Genomic DNA, 26,254 nt, shown 5'->3' with positions numbered 1-26,254 from the left:
AATCACAAGCCAAAAGTCAGCTGTACAACAGGTTGATTTTATTTATTTCTGTATGGCTTTCAGTCTCACAGCAGGTTTATCCCAACATGAACCACCCACCAGCTCATGTAGGTAAAGGTCCAGACTGTCATCAGTGCAGTCATATACATACGCTACATAGTGAAGCTTTAAAGGGGTCATATGACGTTGCTAAAAAGAACATTATTTTGTGTATTTGGTGTAATGCAATGTGTTTATGCGCGACAAGACAAAACCAATTAAACCCATTACAAACGAGGCATTTGTTGCATCCAGTGGGGACATATTTGCTAAATATAATGACTTATATTGTATTTTTACATGTTGCGTAAACATAAAACCATGTCTTCATTTGTGATTGGAGAAACGACAAACAACAAGCACTACTCTACACTGCTCAAAACTCGAATTTGAATAATCAGTGGCAAAGTCTTTAAATATGAAAACATACTTACAGGTTGTGAGTCATAAGAGCCGGCATTGTAGGTTCTGGAAACAGTCCTCCCTTAAATGCGTTGCACACACACAAATATTTGGTATGAACTGTTCTGGAACAGTGTTGTAAATACAACTTAACCACTGATTTCTAGTTGTGCCCTCTTTTGGAAGGCCAAACAAAGTAGTTTCGCTTTCACAACGAAACACAGCGTCTCCACGACATGGCAGTGGTGGCAGCAACAATAATACAGCGAGAATCAAAGTAACTCCTATGCGTGGACATTTGGGCGGTGTTATGCAAATCTTCCAACACAGTGACATAGAGATGTGGGGGCATGTTTAAACGAGGCGTTTTAGGAGGGCTTTTATAAAGAATATCTCTTTGGGTTTGAGACTATAGTCTTTGCAACTTTAGGGATCTTATCTATACACGAACAGCTTGTAACACTCCAAAGAGAAAGGAAAACTTGAAATCGCATCATATGACCCCTTTAAATCCAGTCACTTAACTGGCTACAATGATCATCCACTAATAAATGTATACCTGATTTTAAGCATGTAAACTACTTCATATGAGCAACATCATTTGACACACACAACCCCTTTAAATGATTAATAGCTCATCCTTAAAATCATTTCATGAAATAAGACTAAATCACTTGAGGAATTTCACCTATATTCAGACCTGTGAGTCACGATGAGAGATAGAGAACAGCTGCAGGAGGAATCATAATACTGTGATTATAATTATGTGCTAGAAACAGTATAATCATGCCAGCAAACTGTCCGCTATAGAGCAGAGAGGGGATGATAAACATTTATTAAGATGTTTAAGGCCACTCAACACTCTGCTGTGTTATGCTGGATATGCATTTAGTAGTTTTAGCCTGATTATGAACCACCTGCTCTTCAGTCTTCCTGTGACATAACTACCATCACTTTGCAGATGGAGGATCGCATGAAGCTCCCATCACATCTAATGGAACACCTCTCTCACTTTCAGGATTAAGACTGAACTTGAGCTCAAGTCAAGAGCTGAGACATCACTATAGTCTGTTAAAAGTTAAAGTGCTAAAATGTACAGCGTGCTAATGTTTAAAGCCAGTCTGATCTCAAATCAGTGCCATGGTGATCCAGTTCTACAGAGACATCTGTTCTAGGCTCATTATTATCTGAAATCATTGACAAGTGGTCCATCGTAAAATGGCCATTTTGAGGGTACGGTTGGGTGTCAGAAGAGTGGTCTGCAGGGGTAGGTTGGTCATAGGGCTGGTGCGGCTCTTCGTGTTGATCCAGCTCTCAATGGCCTCCCGTTCATATGAATAGCCATCTGCAGGCGGAAAACGAGAAGAAAATGTTTCAACTCGAAACAAAATCCCCAGTCAAGCAGGTAAACAGACTCTCAGACACTCACCGGCGGCGATCACTGGGTCCTTCATGACCTCGCGTGTTATTGGACAGAGGTACTCATCAGGAGTGCCGTTAGAGACAGGTGCCATTTTTAACTCCTCAATCTTCTTCATGACTTTACTCCGCATGCCTAGAGACTCTGAGAGAGCACAAGAACACTTCAGCACCACACAATTACAGAAAAGTGGGACAGGTATCAATACATCTGTGCTAACAGAACAGCGGTGGTTTGGCCTCCAATTTCAGTAGAGTGTCCCACTCTTTCTGTAAATGCTGGGCTGAAACTGGAACTAATGTAGACATAATGTGCAGCACAAACAGCAATTCTTTAACATTATTGTAAGCAGGCAATGGCAAAAATAAATGAGCATGAGTTTAAAACAAAAACAAATATGCAATTTCGCTGAATTCCGAGTATACATCTCCCAAGTTTGAACTTTGTTTTTAGGAATTGAGAGTTTATATTTTGCAGATCTGTTCTTTTGCATTTCTAAGTTTAAAAAAAAAAGTCAGAAGTTACCTTTTAATTTTTTATTAGCAAAATAAAGGTGAAGAGCAAGTGTCCTCATAGGACTATGATAACAGCCAAGCACTGGGACATTACAAAATTCTGTTACATTAATCAAATTTAATGTCAAAATGATGTATAACCTAACCCTAACCCTATAAATGCCGATCTGTGTTTAACAAACACTTAAATTTAACAGCTCAGTTAAATTAAACATGCAGCTTTTTTGTCTGCGACAGTTATAATACAGTCATGGCCAAAAATATCGGCACCCTTTGTAAATATGATCAAAGAAGGCTATGAAAACATACTTGATTTTGATTTATAAGTACTTATAAATCACTAATTACCTGTAAACCAGTAAATGACTTATTTACTGGGTCCTCAGCTACAGTTACTTTTGTGTGCATGCACAAGACCTTCTATTGGACTTATTATCAAACTCAAACTCGGAGAGTGGACATTGCCTTCTCATTATTGCAGCCCACCACATGCCACTGCTTTATCTGCATCTGACTGCACTGAGAAAAGCAGACACAATGGCCTGATGTCACAGTGGGCAGCAGAGAAATTAAATGAAGTGAAGTCTGTTCAAATGTCATGCTAAATGAAATGAGGTAATTCTACTGTCATGGTGAATTGGACAGGGATTTCTTTTTTACTTTATTTTCAGAAGTGCACATTTAGGATTGGATTTCTTATGTAAACAGCTGCTGGTTTTAGGACTAAAGCAGAAATAATCAGCTTTAATGCACACAAACTCTTCCCTGGATGCCACACAGGCAAGTGCTTTACATAACTCAACAAATCTGATGTTTACATTCCCTACAATCTCTAGGATTACACATAATGTTGGCCACTTTTTCCATGATTTTTCCTAAAAAAAAAAACTACCTCAATCAAGACTTCCTGTTAGGTCATGTATAAAAGACATGGGAAAATCCATGTTACTTTTATATAACTCCTCATGACATGACACGACATCAGCTGAGGTAACATTTAGAGGCTATGGTCATTCCTACACTATTATGATGTGATTTCCACCAAGTCCAACACTAAATTTTGTGTGTGTATGTGTGTATATACATATATACACACACACACACACACACACACACACACACACACACACACACACATATACATATATATATATTGTAGCGTGAACCAGACAAATTAAAGATTCGATCGGGAGCCTGGTTGAAACATGAGCCGAATTCCACAGAAAGGCAGGATGTTGTAAATCAACTCCTAGCACCACAGTCTGATAACCAACCAACTCTTTCAGAGAACAGCTTTCAACATTAACACCATTAGAACAATTATTGACAATTTCAGTTCAAAGAAGAGATTGTCTAATTTGGGGCAAGTAATCGAAGAGATGGACAGTCTGACCCTCACATGTAAAGCCATGAGAGTAAACAAGATCGTTGGATTGACTTCCCCCCACATAGCAGAACCAGACTGAAATTCCTAAGGAGACCTGTTAACCCCTCTGGTCTTCACAGGACATATCCTTACTCCCCAGAATGGCACAGAGAATGCCTTCCAATGCATATATGCACCGAAATGAACTCAAAAAAGACTTCTAAATGGATACCAGTCCATTGCGTAACTCCATATCATACATGAACCCACACATTTGATTATAATGTTTCTAATCACTTATTGTGTACGTCTTTTTAAATAACTCTTGAATAGCTTAAGGGATCATATTCATGTTTAGTATGTGTGTGTTCGAATCTTCTTGCTTGAAACGTTTCTGACCATCAGTTATTTGTCAAATGTATCATATTCTTGTTATAAGAATCATGTCCAAATTATACCCTGCAAGAGCGGGAAAATTCGGACCATGTGCTTGATAAGATAACATATGATTTATGAATGGGTGGGACAAACAATGCAACACCCCGAGAAAAGACAATATCTAATTGGTCAAGACAACATTTGAGGTGTGGCCAAAAGGCCAGTTTAAATACTCAGGACACCATCAAATTATGCTTTTAGCTTTGAGCTTTCGTTTAGCTTTTGCTATCAGTCATGCCGGCTTTTATCTTTGCTTGTAGTTTAAGCTTTTAGTCATGCTTTGTCATCACTTTTAGCGTTCTTCGAGCGCCGTTCCAGCGTGCTTCGGCCTGCACGCCTGCTGCTACTTAGCCACGATGAGAAGAAACACCACCTAGTCTCGTCAAACTTTACTTCTGTTCTTTTACTTTAGTTTCTTTTCTTTTCCATTTAAGAGTTTCGTGTTCTGAGTTAAGTTTTGTAATGTCGTGTCTCCGAGTCTGACCTCGAGTGCCCGTCTGAAACTTCGACCAGCCCACAACTCCGCATCGTCAGCCAACGCCCAACCACAGGCTTCCCAAGACGTCACTTCAACGACTACTGAACTTCCAGCCAATCAGCAACCTCGGGAAACCCCCTTTTCAGCGACAACAAAGGGAACCCCGTTAAACAGGCATCACAAGTAACGTACCTCCAGACTCTGATCTGTACTGGTGTTATCTAATATAATTTTAACCTAATTGATGAACTCAATGCGAGGGTTAATTAAGTGATTGATGGTTGTTCATGTCTATGCAATTTCACGTATTGCTGTAAACTTGGGATTTCACATTTTCATTCTTTTAAACTCATCCTTTCCTAACTTTCTATCCTCCTGCAACTTGTGTGAATGTGTGAGTGCGTGTGCTTATCTGTTAGATTAGTTTATATGTCTTAGATTTATCTAATAAAGGCTCATTCATATTGAAAAGAGAAGTATCTTGTGTTTTGTGCTCACAAGTTAATGTCTTAAACTGCCGATCTTGTTACTGTGCTAATTAATAGTGTTTTCACTATACTTTGGATATTAATATCCAGCGCAGATTTGATGTTAAACGGCTCGTTTGGTGAATCGCTGGCCGTTTCAGTGATCAGCCGTGAAACAGTGATTCTGTTCAAATTCCCTTTAAAAACCAAAATAAAACCTATTAAATTAATTGATGAAAAATGCTACTAGAATTGCCTGTGACAGTATATATATATATATATATATATATATACACACACAGACACACGCAATTTATATGTAGAGTAAATCCAGAGTCTACAGCATGTTATGAGAGATGAATACAGATCTGGAGTAACGTGGGCTGTAATTTTACCGATGTGCAGCTCAGAGCTGAGGGTTTCCTTGGTGAGAGAGAGCAGCTCCTCTCCATCGATGTTATTGGATTTAAACACGTCAATCACAGCCTCTAGCCCCTCCTCACGTAACCATGCCAACACATCCTCCTCAGACCATTCGCTCACCATCAGTCTGGAGTGTCCACTCGACTTCCTGCCTGACAGATAGCAACAGGATGTATGTTACCTGGATATATTCAATGACATGCACTTTTTTTGTCCCATCTATTAATTTAGTTAAAAAATACATTAATAAAATGTAATCTGAGTTGTAGCAATAGTCTTCGACATACAGTATAATGCAGCTGCACCTCGGGCAAGCAAAGTTTATCTCTCTCTATCTGTCTCCCTGTTGTTTCCTGTCTCATCTAGACTGTCCTTTCTAACAAAGGCATAAAAGGCCCAAAAATATGACTTGATATTATATTGATGGGAATACACATATTCTGTGATGAACACGTTCTTAGTTTCTGAACTAAAACTAATTTTTAATTATTTGGGATGTTTGGGAGAGAACTGTCCGATGATATAATGAGAAAAATCTTAAAATATCAGATAATGCTACCTTGTCATGTCTTGACACTCCTGATAAATCTTTGAATTATATGAATTAATAATTCATGGCATTTGCAAAATATATATATAAAAAAAAAACAGAAAAAATACTGATTACTGAAAAATTGCTGCATGAAAAAATGTATTACATTTTAATTGTTATTTGACATTTTTAGCGTAATTATACTAAAACATTTTCTTGCAAATTGTACTAAAGCTTTTCCACTTGAAAAAACAAAGACCACTTTTGAAAAACAAAAAAAATCCTTTTTTATCATGAACAATGTGAAATGTATCAGCAAAATATGAATTAAGCCGAAGACGAAGAGTGAATTCTTAATGAGACTGCAGGTCAACACGTCTCACACTGCATCCAATGCATAAATCATGAGGTGGAATGTTCTACAGCATGTATCCGCTCAGGATGCAGTCAGATCATTTGCAGTACTTTGACTTCCTCGTGTATGAGAGCTGTTATTTTGCTATTCATAATGCAGATCTCATCAGCTTTCCTCCACACCAGTCAGAGTATGTAAAGCCCACTAGAGCTCACGGAGTGCACTGTGTTTGGACTGAAGGCTGCAGCTGTGATCCATCACCCCAGAGAAACTTCTGAAGGCCGTGAGAAGAATACATCTCATTCTTCTTCTTTGTGTATTCGGTTGGATACTACACCTCTTTTTGAATAACGGTGAGTAATTACTGAACATGGTCAGCAGTATTTCATGCAGATAACAATAGCGAGTGATTTACTTAACAAAAGGCCCCCAGAAGTTTCATTTATTCATTTTGCAAACACTTTTATTTAAAAGCTACTATTCAAGGTATGTATTTTTTTATCAGTACATATGTTCCCTGTGGATCAAATCCATGACCTTGGTGCTGTTGTGTGATTCTTTACCCACTAAAGCTTGCAGGTGTAAAAATTATTCATAAAATAAAAATTGTTTTTGGATGTTTTTTTTAGTGTACTGTATGGTCTGGATTTCTCTCACCTCCACTGCTCGAAACCGAAGCAGCTTCATCTGAAAAGAGGAAGACGGGAACAAGCAAAATGGAACATGAATTCAGGGACAGTTTTCAGGTTACAAGAAGACATCGTAGTTAGGTTATGGTTTGTTTATAATATATTATTTGTATCTCTTGAGCTCCGTAACAGCAGTAAACACAAGCTTTAGCTGTGTAACAGAACAATGCTAACACTGCTCAGTTTGTATTTTTGTCGTCAAGTGTTTGTTTGTTGAAGGTTTATTTTTTGTGCCCTGAGCGCCAGTTTTTGCATACTGTTTGCTAGTTACAGCCAAAACAAATGATAAAAATGTGTAAAACACACTCACCAGGAAGAGATTTGCCTTCAGTTTCAGGAATCAAACAGGAGAAAATGACAAAAGAAGAAATACAAACAATCATTTTGTTGAACAAACAATCATTATTATCGTTCTTAGAACAAATAAAACAGAAAAAGAATTTTCCAAAGCAAATAGGAACTTGCACTTCCTGTGTGCGTGTGTGTTTGTGTGTGAGTCATTCCTTCTCTGCAGTACAGTTTTTTTTTACCCCATCATACATGATTTAATATACTATATAAAATTTTAAACTCATAGGTTTTTTTTTTTTAAGATCATTAAAGGGACAGTCTAACCCAAAATAAAGCTTCTCATCATTTACTAATGAGAATATAAATTATGTGAAACATACAAGAAGATATTTAGAAGAATGCTGGTGTCTAAATAGCTTCAGTTCCCATTGTTTTTTTTGAGAAGAATAAATAAATATATATATATATATATATTTTTTTTTTTTTTTTTTTTTTTGAGAAGAATAAATAAATGCATACAGGTTTGGAAGAAAGTGAGGGTGAGTATATGATGACAGAATTTTGGTTTAGGGTGAACTGTCCCTTTAAATACCAGGGAACCTCAATTAGTTTTTATTAAAAACATCAACTGCAATAAATTTGAAAGTATTTTACTATTTTGTTTTGAGTAGATGTTGCCGTTTTTGCCACATCCCTTTTAACAAATTACACTGGCAATTTATTGAGAAATATTCCAGGGTTTTCATTATTTTATTCTATATTTCTGATCAAAAACACATATTTTAATAGGCAATGATTTTATACGTTTCCTCTTTGTCCAAAATTGTCCCTTTAACAAAAGACATGTCCTCAATGACATCATCCTCCAGGAAGTGACTTCATTTTAAAGAAAGTATTAGCAACATTCCATTCTGTTTCATATAATTATATAAATCTATCTAAACAATTTTGTAAACTATTAAAATTAAGCTGTGCCTGAGCTTAACCAGAGCATATTTTTCTTTAAAAAAAAAGCCCTTTTCTAGAAATATTTTTTGAGAGGGTTACAGAGTTTAAAAGGTATTATATAGCAGGAATGACACACATTCATTGTAAATGTTATATTGTAATTCAGTTTGAATCGGTTTTCAAAGCCCAGGAACCCACCCCGAGCACCGCTGCCGTCCTCTACCCTCCAGATATTGACAGTTTTGTCCATGGAGCCGGTGGCGATGAGAGGGGCCGTGGGGGAAAAGGCACAGGCCGTCACATACCTGCCCAACAGGGAGAGACCGATCGACAGGGTTCAGTGACTTACACAGAGTTCAGACCTTAGAAATCATGACTCGCAGCTCACCTGTCATGCTGGTTAAGTGTGTAGAGTAAGACACCTTCATTCTGCAAAGAACAACTAGTTAATATAAATACAAACATTATGCTAATGACATCTAAGCTGTCAATCATCTATTATTTTTATTGGTTAGACAGAAATATATGATAAATATAAATGAGACTCACAGCTTGATACACAGTCACGGTCTTATCTACCGATCTGTGGGATAAGAGAGAGTGACATTTAAAAGGCATGAGTCAGACGAGCCTCTATGGCCTTTAAGAATCAGTTTCAGCAGAGATTACTGGCCAGCAGACTTCAGAACCAGCTCTCATCCATCATGACGTTTTCAGTTCACACTGCTGATGTCTGTGATTACACAGCACCACCCGGCGGATAATAGTGGAACTGCAAGGAATGGATCAGCATTCTTTTACAAGTATGCATTTGGCAGACGCTTTTATTCAAAGCAGCTTGTGCATTTTTATTTTAATTTTTTTTCGATGTATGCATTCCCTGGGAATCAAACCTATGATCTTTGCATTTTTAGTGGCATGCTAAGCAAAGTAAGGTCTGATCATTTTAACTTAAGGTTGTCATTTTCAATGTTGATAAAATACTTTTTGAATTAAAAAAAGGAATTATGCGGGTATGTGTGTGCATTACTGACCCTGACACCAACATCTGTCCATCAGCAGAGTAAGCACAGGACAGAACTGGAGCAGACTGACCCGTCAGAGTATGAGCGAGCTGCATCTTAATGCCTGTGGATCAACAAACATCATTAATCACAAAAACACTCACTAAAAACACAGAAGACACAGGTGGGGATATATCAGATGGAGGTACCTGCAGCAGACAAAAGAGAAACAATCCATATCTTCACAAGACTGTCCTGTCCACATGAGGCCAGCCGAAACTGAAAGCAGCCATCTGTTCCTGTGAAAGAGAGACAGAGTTAATAGTTTACTTTTGTACATTTAACAAGCGATTCATCCTAAGAATACATTAGTGGAAATGTTACAAAAGCTATTCTGAAACTATTTTGCAGGTAGCCAAAGCTACAAGATCATAATTTGAAGTAGTTAAGCCACACTTCAGAAGTAGCTACACCATTCAAAAGTTTGCAGTTAGTGAGGTTTTATTGATTGATTGATGTTTTTAAAATAAGTTTCTTATGCTAAGCAAGGTTTTATTTATTTGATCAAAAATACAGTAAAAGCTGTAATATGAAATACTACTACAATTTAAAAAAAACTTTTCATTGTTTCTTTTAGTTTTGTAAAAATAAATGTCATTTATTTATGTTATGGCAAAATAGATTTTTCAGCAGTTGTGCTGATTATTATTTTTGAGGAAAATGTAATGGTAATTTATTTTACCATTTTTTCAGGATTATTTAATTCAAAATAATTGAAACAGTAATCTTTGTAACATTCACTGTCACTTTTAGTCAATTCACTGTGCCCTTGTTAATTAAAATTATTCATTAAAAATAACTATAATTAGGGTGACAGCATTAAACCAAATATAAATGTACAATTTATAATAAATTAAACTAAAAACATGATAATTAATATTGTTCAGTCAAAAACAAATGATGAACAGCAGCAACTGAATATTTAGCTAAAATAAAGACATTTTTGATCAGTGAATCTGTTTATGTATGAACTGTGCAAACAAATCAGTTCACTAAACTGTATCTGACTTTACATGAATTACATTTAGGAGAGTGTGTCCAAATATTACTTAAGTTTTTTCTGATACAGCAAGGTAATGTTTTGTAATTTGTCGGAATAACTGACATCCAGGAATCGTACCTTTCATTATCTGGGGAGCAAACTGACAGCAGGAGACCCCGAGGTCATGGGCGTTCTTCTCCGCATGGAGATGGTTCATATTCAGGTCCCACAGCCGCAGGTCACCATATGTGGAGCCGGTGATGAACAGCTGACCGCAGGGAGTGAAAGAGCAGGCCACTATACTGGTGTCAGTCACTGCCCCCGTCCTAAACAGCAACATACACAAGTGTCAATCAAACAGTTTGATCTGGTGCAGTGCAAAATAAATCTGACTTAAATCTAACACTATCATACAAAAAGAATGGCTTGATTCACTATGTATTTAACAACATTTTCAACAACATTTAATGGCCCAAACCTGCAGAAATTAGAGAAAAGAAAGATATTACTTGATGAAATGCAATAATTATTAACATAGTTATAACAATAATTTATTAATAATTTATTTAACAATAATAATTACATTTCACTGATTGCATTTTTTATATTATTTTCCCCTTTATTTATTTATTTTCTGTATTTATTTAGATTTAAGTTTTTATTTTATTTCATTTTATTCCCACATGCATTTATTGCCATATTTAAATACTGCCACATTTATAAATAATACTGAACCGACAAATATTGATTTGACTACACTGACATTATTGGGGGAAAAAAAAGTACTGAATTGAGCTGGATGATGACACTGATGATCAGTATTGGGCAAGTTGCATTATGTTTATGTAATACATTATATGCTATTAGTTACTGTAACTGAAAGTAATTATTTATATTACAATATTACTGTCTCTGAATTGTAATGTTACACTACTTTTGCATTATTCTGAGTTACTTTCACCAAAATAACTACAGAAGTACTGTATTGCAATGCGTTACTCTCAACATGAATCTGATGTTGTTTTCTGTAGAATTGCTTGACAGCTGAATCAAATTTGTTTAATAATTGACGAATCTTGCAACATTAACATTGTTACTGAACTGAACTAAATCAACATTGAACTGACTTGAGCTGAATAATGACAGTTTTCCTGTTGCTTTCTTATAATTCAGCTGCTTATATCTGAATTGAACTGGATTCAAAATTCATGAAGTTTACACTGAATCAACACTGAATTGACTTGAGCTCCATGACACTATTTTCTTATTTTAAAGAGCTGCTTGAATTTGAGCAGAACTTGAATTTGAGTTTGCATCATTGATTTTGCTGTCTAATTATTATGACGCTGTTTTGAAGCAGTATATATTGTATATAGCACTTAATATGTTGACCTGACTTGACATTTATTTATTGCAACTTTTATTTATTCATCTCATTGAATATGTAGATCAATAATGGGAAGCTGATGTACCTGCGCAGGGTCCTGGAGGTAAAGTCCCACAGTGCGATGGTCCCATCGGAGCCTCCAGACACCAGGAAAGATGAGTCTGGAGAGAAGGCGCACACCCTCACCGGACTCCGGCCCGGGTGCTCCAGGACGGCCTTGATCTCTCCGGAGTCCATCGACCACACCACGGTGGTGGCATCGGTGGAGCAGGAGGCCAGGTACTGCCCGCAGGCGCTGAAGCAGCAGCAGTGCACCCCGTAGCCGTGTCCGGACAGCGGGGAGAAGGGCAGCTCGCTGAAGTCTCGTGAGGAGTAAACGCAGATGCTCTTATCGGCGGAGCAGGTGGCCAGCAGAGCGCCGGAGAACGCGCAGCAGTTCACATCATCTCGATGACTTTGTAAGGTGCAGATCAGAGACACCATGTTTGTGTTCATGTCTTGTTGCCCGACTGTTCCCTTTAAATTCACAGGAAGAGGAAGTGTCTTACATAACGGACAAAACAACAGAATTCACGTTTAGTCTAACGCTAAAAGCTGGAGTTTGACACATTATTCAAAACAGACAAACCACTTGATATTACAAACGTGTTTCGCAAGTTGTTTAAACTGACGAAAAATGTGTTGTAAGACCTTTGGTCACTCATAGACAACATTATGAAATTATTCAGTATCATGTTTAATAATCTAGTAATACATTTCAATATATTTTACGTATTTTTATTGTTTATGTCAAATGTAAGCGGTGTTCGAAGACGTGACGTACCTTTCGCGAACACTTCCTGGTTCTGTCAGGTGACTTCCAGTTTGTCCACGTGCTTTTTGTTTACTGCGCTGTATTTGTCTTGTCACTTTATCAGACTGCCATAAATGTGTGTATTTGCTTATACATTATGTGCAGCCATATTCATTTTTATGTACAAATTAACATTTTAATTCAATCATTATAAATACAATCACATTTCTTAAGATGTTTCTTAGATTTGATGTCTTTCTTGCTGAGATTTTGCTTGTTAAATTGTTAAATCTCTTAAACTCATTGATAACAATTAGAATAACAAGTTTCTTTAGGCTTATGATATTTTTCTTACTGGTTGAGGTGTTGTTTTTTCTCCCTTTCCTTTAAGTTATTGTATTTCAATGCAGTTCTGTTTCTTGTATTTTCTTTATTGGAATAAATGTGTGTGTGTGTGTGTGTATATATATATATATATAGACAGCATTATGAAATTATATATATATATATATATATATATATATATACACATATATATACATACACATATATACACATACATATATACATACACATATATACATACATAAACACACACACACACACACACACATATATATATATATATATACTTATTTTCATGAAAAGATACAAACAGTAAAATAGAAAAAAAAAATAGGAATCTTAATCTTAAATATTTAAGTCCTATTGTGTTGGAAAATGGCAATTTGTTTTCAACCTTTTTTTACAAAAAAATCTTGCTGCCTATATATGGGTTAAACACTTGAATAAAAATGGTGAATAAAGGCACTAATTTAGTAAAATATTAATTTAAAAATGCATTTTTCACTAATAACATGACCCGTAAAATGAAAGAAAATGAGACCACTGCCCATGGGTAAAGGAATAAAATAACACATTAGACACTGTCTGGATTTAAAAACATCCTTTTAATAAGTCCGTGCCAAACATCCACACACTCGCACAAACACACGCTCGCACTCTCACATACACACACACACACACACTAGTGAAAAATAATGTTCCTACAAAAAGAACGCTACCATTTGTTTCCCACAATATCTTTAAATAAAATAACTTCAAGTACTCTGACGCAGGTACAAAAAAACTCTGTTCTAGCTGCCTCCAGTGGGCCACGACGCACGCGGGTGCTTACAGAACGCCTGCTGTCCATCTCTGAGCGCCTCTGGGGCCAGGGATACTGAAGAATACTCCGACAGCTTTCATGTGGATTCAGACATGAGTTTCGTACAGTATGCCTTTGAGTGGAGGCCTTGATGTGTTGTATACAAGAAAACTATAACATTACAAAAAAAGGGAAAAAACGAAACCAAACAAACAAAAGAAAACTAATTATTTTCCCTATACCCTGTTCTGAAGGGCAGGCACTACTAAGATTAAGGAGACCACAGTGTTTTGTAGAGGATATGTATATACTGTACAAACAATAAATGTATATTATTAATCACTTTAAGACTAAAATTAATTGCTACAAACGTTCTAAGGCATAAACAATATCCAATGTCTGAAACAATATGTACACATCATTCCAAACAAGACTCAGTATATTGACATTAATAGACAGTATGTACACATGGGTGCCTCCTGCTTGTCTGCGTGTGTGTGTGTGTGTGTGTGTGTGTAACAGTGATGCCGTTAGTTCACGTTCAGAGGGTTGAATACTCTGATGCCACATGGCACAGAACAGTGTAAACAGTTTTTTTTTTTTCTTGGCTTTGTTTCATATTTGGAGAGGAAAAACACAAACAAATAAACATTCCATTAGATTAAAAGCAGTTTTGCTGTTTCTTCCTTTTCATAGAAAATGAAGAGTGGACCTTTCTTTTATTTAGTCATAAATAATCATTTAAAAAAATTAAATACATTCACTATAATATTAACGATAAAGTAAAAATACAAAACCAAAATAAAAAGATATTTACAAGTAGTGGAAAGGGATTTTTCTCCTTATACAGCTCTGATGGTTGAAATTTCAGTGCGATTTCTCTTTTCTAGAAGGAAATGGTATTGCACAAAGACACCCGCTGTCTTGTGTCTCTTTGGGTGTTGATGTGGGATTGGTTGGTCCTGAAGGCTCTGTGTCGAAGAGAGAGGTGCGACTCCTCTGCTTTTGAGCCCCGGTGGCAGCTTTGAAATGATAGCCCGTGGTGGTCCGAGACCACCTCAGTTAGTCTGCTTTAGCAGCTCAGTCCACCGCTTCTCAAAGAACTTCCTCATGTTGTGCCCGGCCCGGCCGATGTCAGAGTTGTCCTCGTTGAACTTCTCGCAGTTGTCGAACACCAGGTTGACATCGATGATAAACGTTTCTAAATTCTGATATCTAAAGAACAAGAAATAAAAAAGAAAGGATCAGTTACTGCATCTGCATCTTATTATTAACGAATCATAAAACACTTCAAGGTTGTTTTTTTTTGACGTTAAGTATGTGCTACACATAATGGAAGACGGTGCTAAATATATTTTATTTGTATTGTTAAGAGGAAAATAGTTTATTTAGAGAATTAAGTTTTTATGAATGGAATTTTTATGTTTTAAAGGATACATAGAGTGTAACCTATATTTATTGTGATTTTATTGACATGGATATTATGTTCATTTATAAAGTTTACATTTTTGTGTAGCATTTATTTATTTGCTTTATTATTTTTATTAATATCTGATGTCAATTTCAGTCATTTATTTTGGTGGAAAGGGCTTAAAAGGGTACATTAAAAGGGAAAATTGTTAATTTTGGCATTTAAATTTTTATAAATGGATTTTATTTGAGGATACATGGAGAAAATTTTATTTGCTGTTATTTTCTTGATGTGGACGTATGTTCAGTTGTATAGTCTATATTTTTTGTGTATTTATTTATTTATTTATTTGTGCATGTATTTATTTATACATTTATACTTATGCTTATCAATATTTATTTTAGTTATTTATTTTATTCCAGAGCATTAATAAAAATCTTAATACATAAAATAATTGTCAAAATAAAATGCTCTTAATTATACATATAAAAACATTTCAATATTTTTTAAAAAATTCAATAATTATTCAAATTCAATTTTGGTTTATTTTCATCTTCCAGTATTTCATGCCACCTTCCCAGCTTTTACTTTTTCACATTTTTCAAAACCGAGTGAGAGACACTTACTGGCTGCTGACGAGTTTCTCACGGATAGTGGAGAAGTCCATGGGTTTTTTAATGACTTTGCGGTACCCTGGGACAGATTTGAGGTTAACTGGTGTGAGGAAGGGCCAGGCGTCCTGATGACGTTCCAGTTCAGCCAACAGAATCCTGAGAAATACAAACAAACATGAGAGCTGCATTAAAACAAACACTGAAATCCAGGAATACACACAGAGAGTAACAGAATGCGGGCGATACCTGCAGAGGCCCAGGTCCCGGTTGTTGTCTCTGGCTGTTTTGGCTCTTTTTACACAAGCAGGGCTGTCTGGTTTGGGTGCTGGGGGGGTGCAGGTGTTCTTCTTGGCCTGGGTGGAGGTGGTGGCTGCTTTCTTTGGGGTGCTGTTGTTGCTGCTGCTGGTGGCTTCTTCTTCTTCACACGTCTCAGCCTGCTTCTTGCTTTTCTTGGCTGCTTCTGTTGCTTTTTTTCCTCCAGTGGCTGGTGGTGCACGAATCGGAGTCTTCTTAGATTTAGGTGACTGACCGCTTGCCTGAAAGATTGTTCAGGACTAGTTCAGATTTACAGGTTCATTATGTTACATGTTTCCAAACACATTAACATATATGAATACACTTAATAACACTCCAAATAAGCCAATGAACACAGTACAAGAGTACATAAATTATAACTCATCAGCATCATTATTAATGCAAAAATGGGTATGCAATACAAATCCTTTTAATAGGCGAGTGTTTTAATAGATTTTTAGGCCCCCAAAAAATCTATTTTAAATAACTTTCTATTTTCATGAAAAAAAGTTTCCATAAAACAATATATCATAAGCAGCTCAACTGCATTCAACACTGATAATAAGAAATACTTCTAGAGCACCAAATCAGCATTTTAGAAAGGTTTCTGAAAGATCATGTGACACTAAAGACTAGAGTAATTATGCTGAAAATTCAGCCTCGCATCACAGAAATCAACAAAATACTAATATATATTAAAATAGAAAAGCGTTATTTTACATGATAAAAATAAAAAAAAAAATCAAAATATATACTAAATTTAAAAAAAAAAAAAAATAAATAAAATAAACACCAAACTTAAACTAAATAACGCATATGCATTTAGCAGACGCTTTTATCTAAAGCGACTTACAGTGGATTCAGGCTATGAATTTTTACCTAACACATACACACAGACAAACGAACCCCCAACCTTGCGCTTCGTAACGCAATGCTCTACCACTTGAGCTACAGGATATATATATATATATATATATATATATATATATATATATATTTTAATTTTAATATATAAATAACAGACATACATATAGACATAAGCTCATCATCTCAGAGACATGCCCCTCAGCAAATGAGAACTTGTACTCATGATGATGTGAACTGTAGGTAGTTACCTTGGAGATGCAAGCAGGGCAGTACCAGTCTCCCTCTGGGATGTTGGTTATCTTGGGTTTGTGGCAATAGGTGTGACAGCCCTTATCACAGCCGTCACACAGCAAAAGCAGGTCTTCATTATCACCCTTTCGGCACATCTGACAGTACTGCACACACAAACAGGCATATAAGTTTGACAACTGCAACATATATTGTAGATGCATAAAAAAGTGAACCCTTGTGCATGACATGACTTACCACTTTCATGATGGACCTCTCCCAGGCGATGGATTTCTGGAGCTGCTGCAGACACATAGCCAGCTGAGAGGAGCTGCGTACCTCAGTCAGCGCCTTCCGCCACAGCTTCATCCCCGGAGCAATCTCTTCCTCTCCCCTGCGACACACACAAAAACACAACACACAGATTAGAGAGGGGGTTTATTTCAAGCCTGTAATATGTCTATATCAAATTGAGTGGCTGAGACCCTGAGCTTTCAACAGCACACACAAACAAACACACACACACACACGACTGTATAGTGTGATTCAAATCTGTGGCATGACTTCACAGCCATACATGAGGACGGAGAGCTGTGTTTACCATGCACTTAGAAGTATTAGAAAACAAATCAAGTTTTGATGTTTCTGAACTCCGTCTGTGCACTGCTGATTAAAACCATGCAGCCAAAAACAGGAAAGGTGCAGGCAAGGGAGCGAGAGGAAGAAAAAAAAAAATCAAACACACAGCACAAGAACCAAAATTCGAAACCGGAGCCAGGGTGAGAACGGATGGACGGACGAGCAGAGAAGCCCCAGCCAGTAGAGAGAGGGGGGGGGGAGGATGAGGAGGAGTAGAGACGAAGGCTGGCATTCTGGATGACCTACCCTTCCCCTCCAGCGCTAGTGGATGGAGCAGGTGCGGGGACAGTGACTGTACCCACATTATCCAGTTTGATCTGGATGGTGGTCCCTAAGGGGCTCCGCAGGTACCTTCTCTCGATGTGACGCTCCAGCTCTGCCAATCGCGTCACTGCGATGTCCAGCGGATTGCTGGGTCGACGGATCAGGCCTTTCTCCGAGCTTCGCTCCTCCTGAGACTCCGCCCCGGGGCGGGGCTTGGGGAGGGCCTTGTGCTCATAATAGACCAGGTCCTCTCTTTCAGACTGTGGTTCAGGATATGTCCAGCCCTGAAAAGCAAAGGTTTATGGGGTATAGGTTAGTAGAAGAAATGACAACGATTTGATTCATTTCTGGAAGCTGTACAAACGCTCACTTTGACCTGCAGGCTGGCAGACGTGACTTTGCGCTCCAGCTCCTCCACCTGTTGCAGCAGAGCGATGTCGGTCTCCATGGCCTGCTCCTCCACACACCACTCCTGCAGCGTCTCCACGGAAACCTGGCCCTCGTCGAGCTCTGAGACCTCCATAACTGCCACTGCAAACAAAAAATAAGACAGCCATAAGACCCCAGGAGAGATCACACCCGTAAAGCACATCACAGCACAATTCAGCTCGTTCTGACAACTGCATGCTCGGCTGAGTCGTTAGAGAGTGTTTTATGAATATTATTTACGACTGCATACAAGTCAGATAGTAAATTGTGGTTATTCTGATTTATTGGATTTGCATTCTATATCAGTTAACCTCAAATCTGAATTTGCCGAAATGTGCTCACAATTCTTTTCTTTAAAAAATATACTGGGAAACACTTTATTTTACAGTACGCTTGTTACTTGTTCTTACATCAGTTATAACAGTAGTTTATGCATAATTACATGCAATTAACCCTAAACCAAGTATATGTGTTAATTAATATTATTCAGTACTTAATGTATAATCACTTAATGTATAAATAATGTATAATAAGCTCTGTTATCATTTACTACAATTATTAACCAAACAGTTGACGGTAGCCATTGACTTCCACAGTATATATTTCCATATTATGGAAGTCAATGGCAACCGTCAACTGTTTGGTTACCAACATTTTTCAAAATATCTTCTTTCATGTTTAATAGAAGAAAGAAAACTCAATCAAGATTACAACAATTAAAATTTTAGAAATCAACAATAAAAAAGACATAAAAAATTTAATGAAATTTAGTTTTGTGATAAGTCTTCCTTGGATTTCATCTTAAAAGAAACATGCAGTATGAAGGTCTTTTTTCAATCATTTTAATGACAAATTAGGTAAATGTGGTAGATTATGTTAAAATGGGTTTGTGATCAATAAACAATCTCTGGCAGCCTTTGTTAGCTTGAATTGTTTCCATGGCTAAATCTGTAAGATAAAACACACACAGGCACATTGTGCTATCTCATAATGATTCAACTCACCCTCTCGGTTCTTGTTACAGGTCTGTGCGATGAGCTCCATAGTTTTCTGCAGCTGTTTCTGCAGGGCTCTCTCTCGGATGCCTCTGCTGTGAAGAGCGTTCACTAACGCTTTCAGCTCCTCCATGTCTGTCACCTTCCACCAGCCCAGCAGCATGTCTGCCAATCAGACAAAAACATTTCCATCAACAACCGCAAACAAAACTTGACTAATGACTCGTTGTTGGGAAAAGTACAAACTGAAAGTGCAACATTATTATTTAACAGCTAGGTGGAGTAGCATTTGTTTGCGTGATTTCTGAGTGATTTAGTTGATGGTACTGCACTCACCCTCTGGTATGGGCAGGGGTTCAGGGTGGTCGTGATTCCTAGGAAGGTCCAGTGCCATTGGAGAAGAAGCAGATGTAAGCTTCTCCCCAGTGGGAACAGGAGAACCACTTTTGCTGGTTGAGACGCTGGGTGCCAGCAGGGGGCTGGCGCTGCCCTCCACTGAGGGGTACATGTGCAGGGGGCTGCTGCACAGGGGGAGATTGGGGCTGATGATCCCACCGGACCAATTGCCCAAAGGTAAACCAATCAGAGTTCCACCTGGCTTTACCTGGGAGGAGATAATGAGAATGCATGAGATATATGATGAGCATCCATGTTATTTAGATCAGTGCTTCTCAACTAGGGGTCTGGGGCCCACTACGGGGCCTCAACAAACCTACAAGTGGATGTCAAAATGACTTAAAATGATTTAAAATAAGAGTGAGTGAGTGACGTGACATACAGCCAAGTATGGTGACCCATACTCAGAATTCATGCTCTGCATTTAACCCATCCAGTGTGCACACACACAGCAGTGAACACACACACCGTGAACACACACCCGGAGCAGTGGGCAGCCATTTATGCTGCGGCACCCGGGGAGCAGTTGGGGGTTCGGTACCCTTTCTCAAGGGCACCTCAGTCGTGGTATTGCCGGCTCGAGACTTGAACCCACAACCTTAGGGCTAGGAGTCAAACTTTCTAACTATTAGGCCACGACTTCCCAAACATTAGAGAAAGCAAACATTAAAATCAAGATATTTCCTATTTTAATTCACCTACTGTACAACTGTTTGGAAAAACCTGTATTTGTGACCCTGGAGCACAAAACCAGTCATAAGCAGCACAGGTATATTGGTAGCAATAGCCAAAAATACATTGTATTGGTCAAAATTATTGATTTTTCTTTTATGCCAAAAATGATTAGGATATTAAGTAAAGATCATGTTTCATGAAGATATTTTGTAAATTTCCTACCCTTAATGTATCAAAACTTAATTTCTGATTAGTAATTTGCATTGTTAAGAACTTCCTTTGGAAAACTTTAAAGGCGATTTTCTCAGTATTTAGATTTTTCTGCATCCTCAGATTCCAGATATTCAAATAGTTGTATCCTATCCTAACAAACCATACATCAATGGAAAGCTTATTTATTCAGCTTTCAGATTATGTATGAATCTCAATTTCGAAAAATTTACCTTTATGACTGGTTCTGTGGTCCCACTGGAAAAGTCAAGGGGCCTTTGATTACACACAATTCAAAAAAAAAACCATAAAAAAATTTATATCCATTGATTTAGATTTGAGCCACACAATTCAGAATAAATATTAGACATTTTTTTTTTTTTTTACTTCCAGGTGCATAATGTTTTCAATATCTAATAATTTTTCTAATTTAATAATTCTGACTTGAGTTTGTTTAAAGCTACATTACTTTGATCAGTGACACAAGCATAACTTTTTATAATACAGTCATTAATTTAAACAATATTACATTTCTGTCTGTATGTTATAGAAAGTCACATAAAGAAAGAACATCAATCAGTTAACTGTATGTTATTATAACATCAATTTGATAGCCATTTTTAGTTTCAGAATCTTTGGTTCCAGATTTTCAGTTTGGTGCATCATTAAACAATCACAACCAATCAGAACAAGTTCGAAAATTCACATCATCACCACACTTAGGCATATTTCATATAGCCATGTGAAGCGAGATTTTGAACCATTGAGATATCACTGTGTGTGGACTCGGAGCAACCTAAAGTAAAAGAAATAGAATGCAAACAACTACAAAATATCTTGGTTAGGACAAAAGTGCTAATTAACTTGAAAGAGATTTATGACTTGTCACTTTATCATGTTGGACACTGTAAATCTGAAATATATATTTCAAGTAGGATGGGTAATTACCTGCAAATTGAGGTTGCTGATCCCACCAGGTGAGGAGTTCAGAGGGCTTGCAGACGCAGAAAGGGGAAGCAGGTGATGGTGTGAAGAGGAGGTAGATGGTGGAGGTGGCGTTTTGGGCCGTGTGCTGGGGGTGTTGCTGCTGGGTGAGGACTGCGGGTGTGCCGACGGCTGGATGAGGGAGGTGTCGTCACAGGGCGAGCGAGGCAGCAGGCTAAACCAGTGCCCGCTGCGCTCACTGAGAACCTTGAGCAGCTGGTCGTTGGCCAGGAGCTGAGTCTGCGGCTGCAGGATGTGCGCAGGGATGCCCAGCTGCAGAGGAGGAGGGATTGTGTGCTCTGCGCTCGGGCTGCTGGCCTCTGTCAGTTTGGAGGTAGTTGGAGAGTGAGCTGGAGATGATGCTGATGTAGTTTCCATAGCGACTGTTGCCGGGCAGCCGTTGTGGGTGTGGCAGAGCCCCTTGGCCCCAACAGGTGTACGAGGCAGTTCCTGACACTGAGGGCTTTGTGAGGGGTGGAGCTCTGGAGGTTGAGGGGGCGTGGTTGCAACCTCTGTTTCCTGCTGGTCTTTTAGTGGGGAGGAGCGCATCTCTTTATTTGCCTCGTTATCAGGATCGATGGGCTTCTCCTCCTCCTGTTTCACCTCCTCCTTCACAGCCCCCTGTATCTCGTCATGCTGATGATGCTGCAGAACTTCCTCCTTAGGCTCCTCTTTGACCCGCACTGGAAAGTTTCTCAGCCTTTCACGCTCTTTCTCCAATTCCTCGACCCCTATATGAGAGACAGAAGGAAAACATAATTAGTGTAAAATTAATGGTGTGGCTGTATGCAAATGCATTCCTGGATGGAGGGATGGGCAGACAGACTCACCTTCTCCACTCTCCAACCCCTCTATGTAAACTCCTCCACACTGCGGGAGGACCCAGTATCTGCGGCGGTACCGGTCCTGCCCGTATGACATGGACCGCAGGGCGTGAGACGACTCAAACAGCTTCCGACGGATCAGGTTTTGCTGCTGTACTCACACAGAAATTTTTATGGGACCATATATGTAATTATAATAGGGCAGCACAATTAATTGAAATTGCAATATGGATTTGTGCAATTAAAAAATCACAAAGGCTGCAATTTATTTAAATAAATATATGCACTGCGTGTTTCAGAGTGAATTTTGGCACTGTGTTAATTTACACGCGAGCAGCTCATGATCTGGTGTTTACAGTGTCTCGAAGTGGCTAATTTCCATATCTGCTCTCAGTTTGGTCCTTTATAATGCAGATTTAAGACACAAAATGCGCCAACCATATTCTAAACTTATAAACTGTTTTCAGCAAATGAGAAGCTATACGAGCTCCCTGCGTTTTTCTTCCAAAATAAAAACTTTTTTCCTTTAATGTTTAAAACATAAATATAAGTTGTACATTTCTACTTGTAATTATAATCATTATTATTAGTAGTAGTACTATTTTTCTTATATACTTGTTTTTTAAAATATAAATACAATTTTTATAAAAAAAATTTTTACATTATAATTATAGAAAACTAAAATACTTGTTTAAAAAAATTAAACAAATTCTCATTAATAACAATAAATAATATAATGATAATAATAAATATAATAATTAAAATATAATTTTCATTATTTAGATTTTATAGTTATATTGATATATAATTACGAAATTGCATGGCCCTAAAAACAAGTAAACAGTAAACCTGAACCTTTAAAAAAAAAAAATTATAATATATCAATAAATATTAAATTGCGATCACGAATTTTATCAGGGAAAAAAAAATTCCCCAAATCATGCAGCAATAAATGATGACATCTGAATTTACCTTTGATAACTTCTCAATCTGTTTCTCCAGCTCTTCAACACTTGTGGCTGGGTCTCCCTCATCCTAACACACACACACACACACACACACACACACACACACACACACACACATATTCAGGCTCGATCTGCTAAATAAAGTTAAAGTAATGAAATGTAATGTATAAAACTGCACTCAAAATGAAAGCCTTTTACCTCATCACACGTCTCCACCTTTTTTCCCTTTTTAGCCTCTTCCTCCTCATCATCTTCATCATCATCCACTGCATCCTCACTGTCCTCATCTTCATCATCATCGTCATCACTATCCCCAGCCTTCCTCTTGCGCTTGTGACCAATGGCGGAGCCGCCCGCAGCCTGAGGCTCCTCCCCTCCAGTGATTGCTTCACGTTTCCCTGTCCGTTTAGCGTAGATTGTTTTCATTCTGCATGAACATATGCAGAAACTCTGATTAGTCAGTGACAAAACTAAGATATGTGGATTCAATGCACAGCTATTACAGTCAGTAAAGGGAAACATTGGTTGTGTTTAATGCCAAGTAAGATTCAAATGTTTGAACATCTAGCTGAAAATGCTGTCTCTAGGTAGAGAAGTCCTGAAATACAGCCATTATGTTTGCATAAATCAGGCATAAGTATTGATACTCACTTCTTCAATTTGCCCTCCACAATACACTCGTCCTTCCTCAGCACGTTCATGTGCTCCAGGCTTTTGTCAATCTCACTGCAAAAACACACAAACAGTTTTATACTGCTGTAGATACCAGTGTTATTTTAGTATTATAACTATTAATTTAATTATTTAGTATAATTAATAATTGTTCAAATGAATTTAAGGTTTAATTTTTCCTCTTTCAGTTTTACTTTTTATTCCCAGTTACTAATTTTAGTGCTTTAACTTAATTTCCAATTGTTATTAGTTTAAGTAGATTCCAGATATACATGTATAATAATATCACATGATGAACTCAAGCAGCTGAGGTTCCTGTGTTCACATGCATCAAGTCTTTAAAGCTCTGTGACCGTCACACTGTGTGACCTCTCCACTGCCTCTTTATGCCCTATTATTTCAAGATGCATATTTCATATTGCCCAGGCAGGCCTGACAGATTATAAGCATGTATCACTTTTATAATGTAATCTGTAGTCCAAACATGAATCATTTGAGTTTGAGAATGTCTTGCATAGGTGCAATTAGTTGATTTTGAATTAATGTTAAAAGGGATGTGACATATTTCTCAAAAAATATATTGTTTGAAGTAAACAATATTTATTTGCCTCATTTTAAAAGGTCTTGTTAACATGTTATTCAGTTAATGGTCTATGCATATATAAAAACAACTTTGAATTTTTGACGTAAAAATTGGTTAATGGTTCATGTATTATTGTATCAAGGTTGAAAAAATGTGCTGTAATGTATATACTGTGATAACTAAAAAAAAGCCATCTTGTATAAGAGTTGTGCTCTGTACCAATGTAAACATCAATCATGTCATCAAGAATCACTGCAGCTGAACTCTGAAAACATAAGTGGAATTTATTGTTTCTTACCTGACCACGCTTTTACTGCAGGACAACTCATGTACCAGGAAGGCCAGGACAGCGGCTTTCTGAGCCGGCGTGTGGGCCTGAAAAGCCTTGGTCCTCAGACTCAGAGTAAGATCAGCTAGCTCAGTCTGAGAGCAGTGAGCCTCCATGTACAGTTGCAAAACCTCAGACACATTGTCCCGATTCAGACCCACATTGGTCAGGTGGTCACCCAATATAGACTTAGCCTGATGGAGAAAAGGGAACAGTTGCAATTCTGCTAACCCTTTTAACCAAAGATCGACAGATCATTCATATGCAGTGGCACACTGACTTAGTAAGTGATTTATGTGTTCATTAAACCAGAGACCCTTTCCTCGATTAAATTTGATCACAAGCACTCACAGGAGACGCATGTTAATACCAGATGTAAACAGAAATGTGTCCCTGCTGAGCACTTGTGAGCGGGTCACTTGAGACAGATGTTAATAGCAGGTGTAAACAGGCCTTAAAGTACACTTAATGCTAGTGACAATCACACTGAAGAAACCTCCAGGCATTTCCTCCTCACCCTGTGTCCTTGAGGCAATCCTGGGTCGGACACAGCAGAAGAGAGTAGCCGGACCAACAGGTCCTGCACTTGCCCCATGCTGTTGCCCAGGTTGAGCAGTCCCTCCTGCAGTATACCCAGAGTGGGCAATTCTGAGGGATCCATGCCCAACACCTTCCCAAAGCTCCGCAGGAACTGCACCACCATCAGGCAGTCCGCAAACACACTCCCGGGAAGAACCAGACCATGGATACGAGGAATCTCAGGAAGGGGCTATAGAGGGACAGAGAAATATAGAGAGACATGTGAGACAAAATGTTTGTAAACATCATGTTTCGAATGAGCAATGAAATCTGACAAGAATAGTATCAAGTCTGCTTCTTTTACACAAATCATGCAAAAGAAATGTCTTTCAAGATGATTTTGTTCATGTGATTCAACATTTCCTTCTCATTCCATTACAACCACCATACTAAGCATGTAAATATTTTTTTATTTATTCATACATTTGTTTGTTTGTGGCCTTTCTAACTCAGATCAATAAATATATAATAAATAAAAATTTATATAAAAACTATTCACTTATAACAATTTACTTATAACACATCTTAGGTGTTATAATAATAATAATAATTCATAGT

At 37.7% G+C, this 26,254-nt stretch overlaps 2 protein-coding genes across 18 annotated transcripts in view; both read right to left on the bottom strand.

Annotated features, from left to right (window-relative positions):
* Positions 1-830: 830 nt before the first annotated feature.
* LOC109093701 (WD repeat, SAM and U-box domain-containing protein 1-like) lies at positions 831-12,721 on the bottom strand. 2 transcript variants are annotated; one of them, XM_042725531.1, is made up of 13 exons: positions 12,620-12,721; positions 11,882-12,312; positions 10,548-10,735; positions 9,577-9,666; positions 9,398-9,491; positions 8,913-8,946; positions 8,752-8,792; positions 8,562-8,668; positions 7,435-7,449; positions 7,093-7,122; positions 5,521-5,700; positions 1,871-2,005; positions 831-1,786 (listed from the first exon to the last, which is right to left on the bottom strand). In XM_042725531.1, the coding sequence occupies exons 2-13, from the start codon at positions 12,289-12,291 to the stop codon at positions 1,635-1,637; spliced, it is 1,476 nt and encodes a 491-aa protein (XP_042581465.1). In that variant the 5' UTR covers positions 12,292-12,312; positions 12,620-12,721; the 3' UTR covers positions 831-1,634. The 2 variants fall into 2 exon arrangements, with proteins under 2 accessions (XP_042581465.1, XP_042581466.1); XM_042725532.1 differs by lacking the exon at positions 12,620-12,721 and having other exon boundaries at positions 11,882-12,519.
* A 799-nt stretch (positions 12,722-13,520) lies between these two features.
* The window catches only part of LOC109091758 (bromodomain adjacent to zinc finger domain protein 2B-like), a 40,166-nt gene continuing 27,432 nt past the window's right edge, over positions 13,521-26,254 (bottom strand). For 10 of the 16 annotated variants that reach the window (XM_042725514.1, XM_042725519.1, XM_042725515.1 and 7 more), the window contains 16 exons: positions 25,635-25,886; positions 25,088-25,311; positions 24,186-24,260; positions 23,733-23,961; positions 23,539-23,601; positions 22,573-22,717; positions 21,707-22,473; positions 19,814-20,081; positions 19,487-19,642; positions 18,424-18,584; positions 18,036-18,337; positions 17,409-17,544; positions 17,171-17,317; positions 16,008-16,297; positions 15,774-15,917; positions 13,521-14,951 (listed from right to left, as the gene is read on the bottom strand). In XM_042725514.1, coding sequence (XP_042581448.1) covers positions 14,795-14,951; positions 15,774-15,917; positions 16,008-16,297; positions 17,171-17,317; positions 17,409-17,544; positions 18,036-18,337; positions 18,424-18,584; positions 19,487-19,642; positions 19,814-20,081; positions 21,707-22,473; positions 22,573-22,717; positions 23,539-23,601; positions 23,733-23,961; positions 24,186-24,260; positions 25,088-25,311; positions 25,635-25,886 — 3,516 coding nt within the window. In that variant the 3' untranslated portion in view covers positions 13,521-14,794. The remainder of the gene's footprint in view (positions 14,952-15,773; positions 15,918-16,007; positions 16,298-17,170; positions 17,318-17,408; positions 17,545-18,035; positions 18,338-18,423; positions 18,585-19,486; positions 19,643-19,813; positions 20,082-21,706; positions 22,474-22,572; positions 22,718-23,538; positions 23,602-23,732; positions 23,962-24,185; positions 24,261-25,087; positions 25,312-25,634; positions 25,887-26,254) is intronic. The other 6 variants (XM_042725524.1, XM_042725530.1, XM_042725529.1 and 3 more) reach the window with 2 other exon arrangements.

Source organism: Cyprinus carpio, chromosome B6 (genome assembly GCF_018340385.1).
Source record: "Cyprinus carpio isolate SPL01 chromosome B6, ASM1834038v1, whole genome shotgun sequence".
Taxonomy (NCBI): domain Eukaryota; kingdom Metazoa; phylum Chordata; class Actinopteri; order Cypriniformes; family Cyprinidae; genus Cyprinus; species Cyprinus carpio.
Note: the sequence above shows the minus strand (reverse complement) of the source record. Positions and strands in the feature narration are given on the sequence as shown.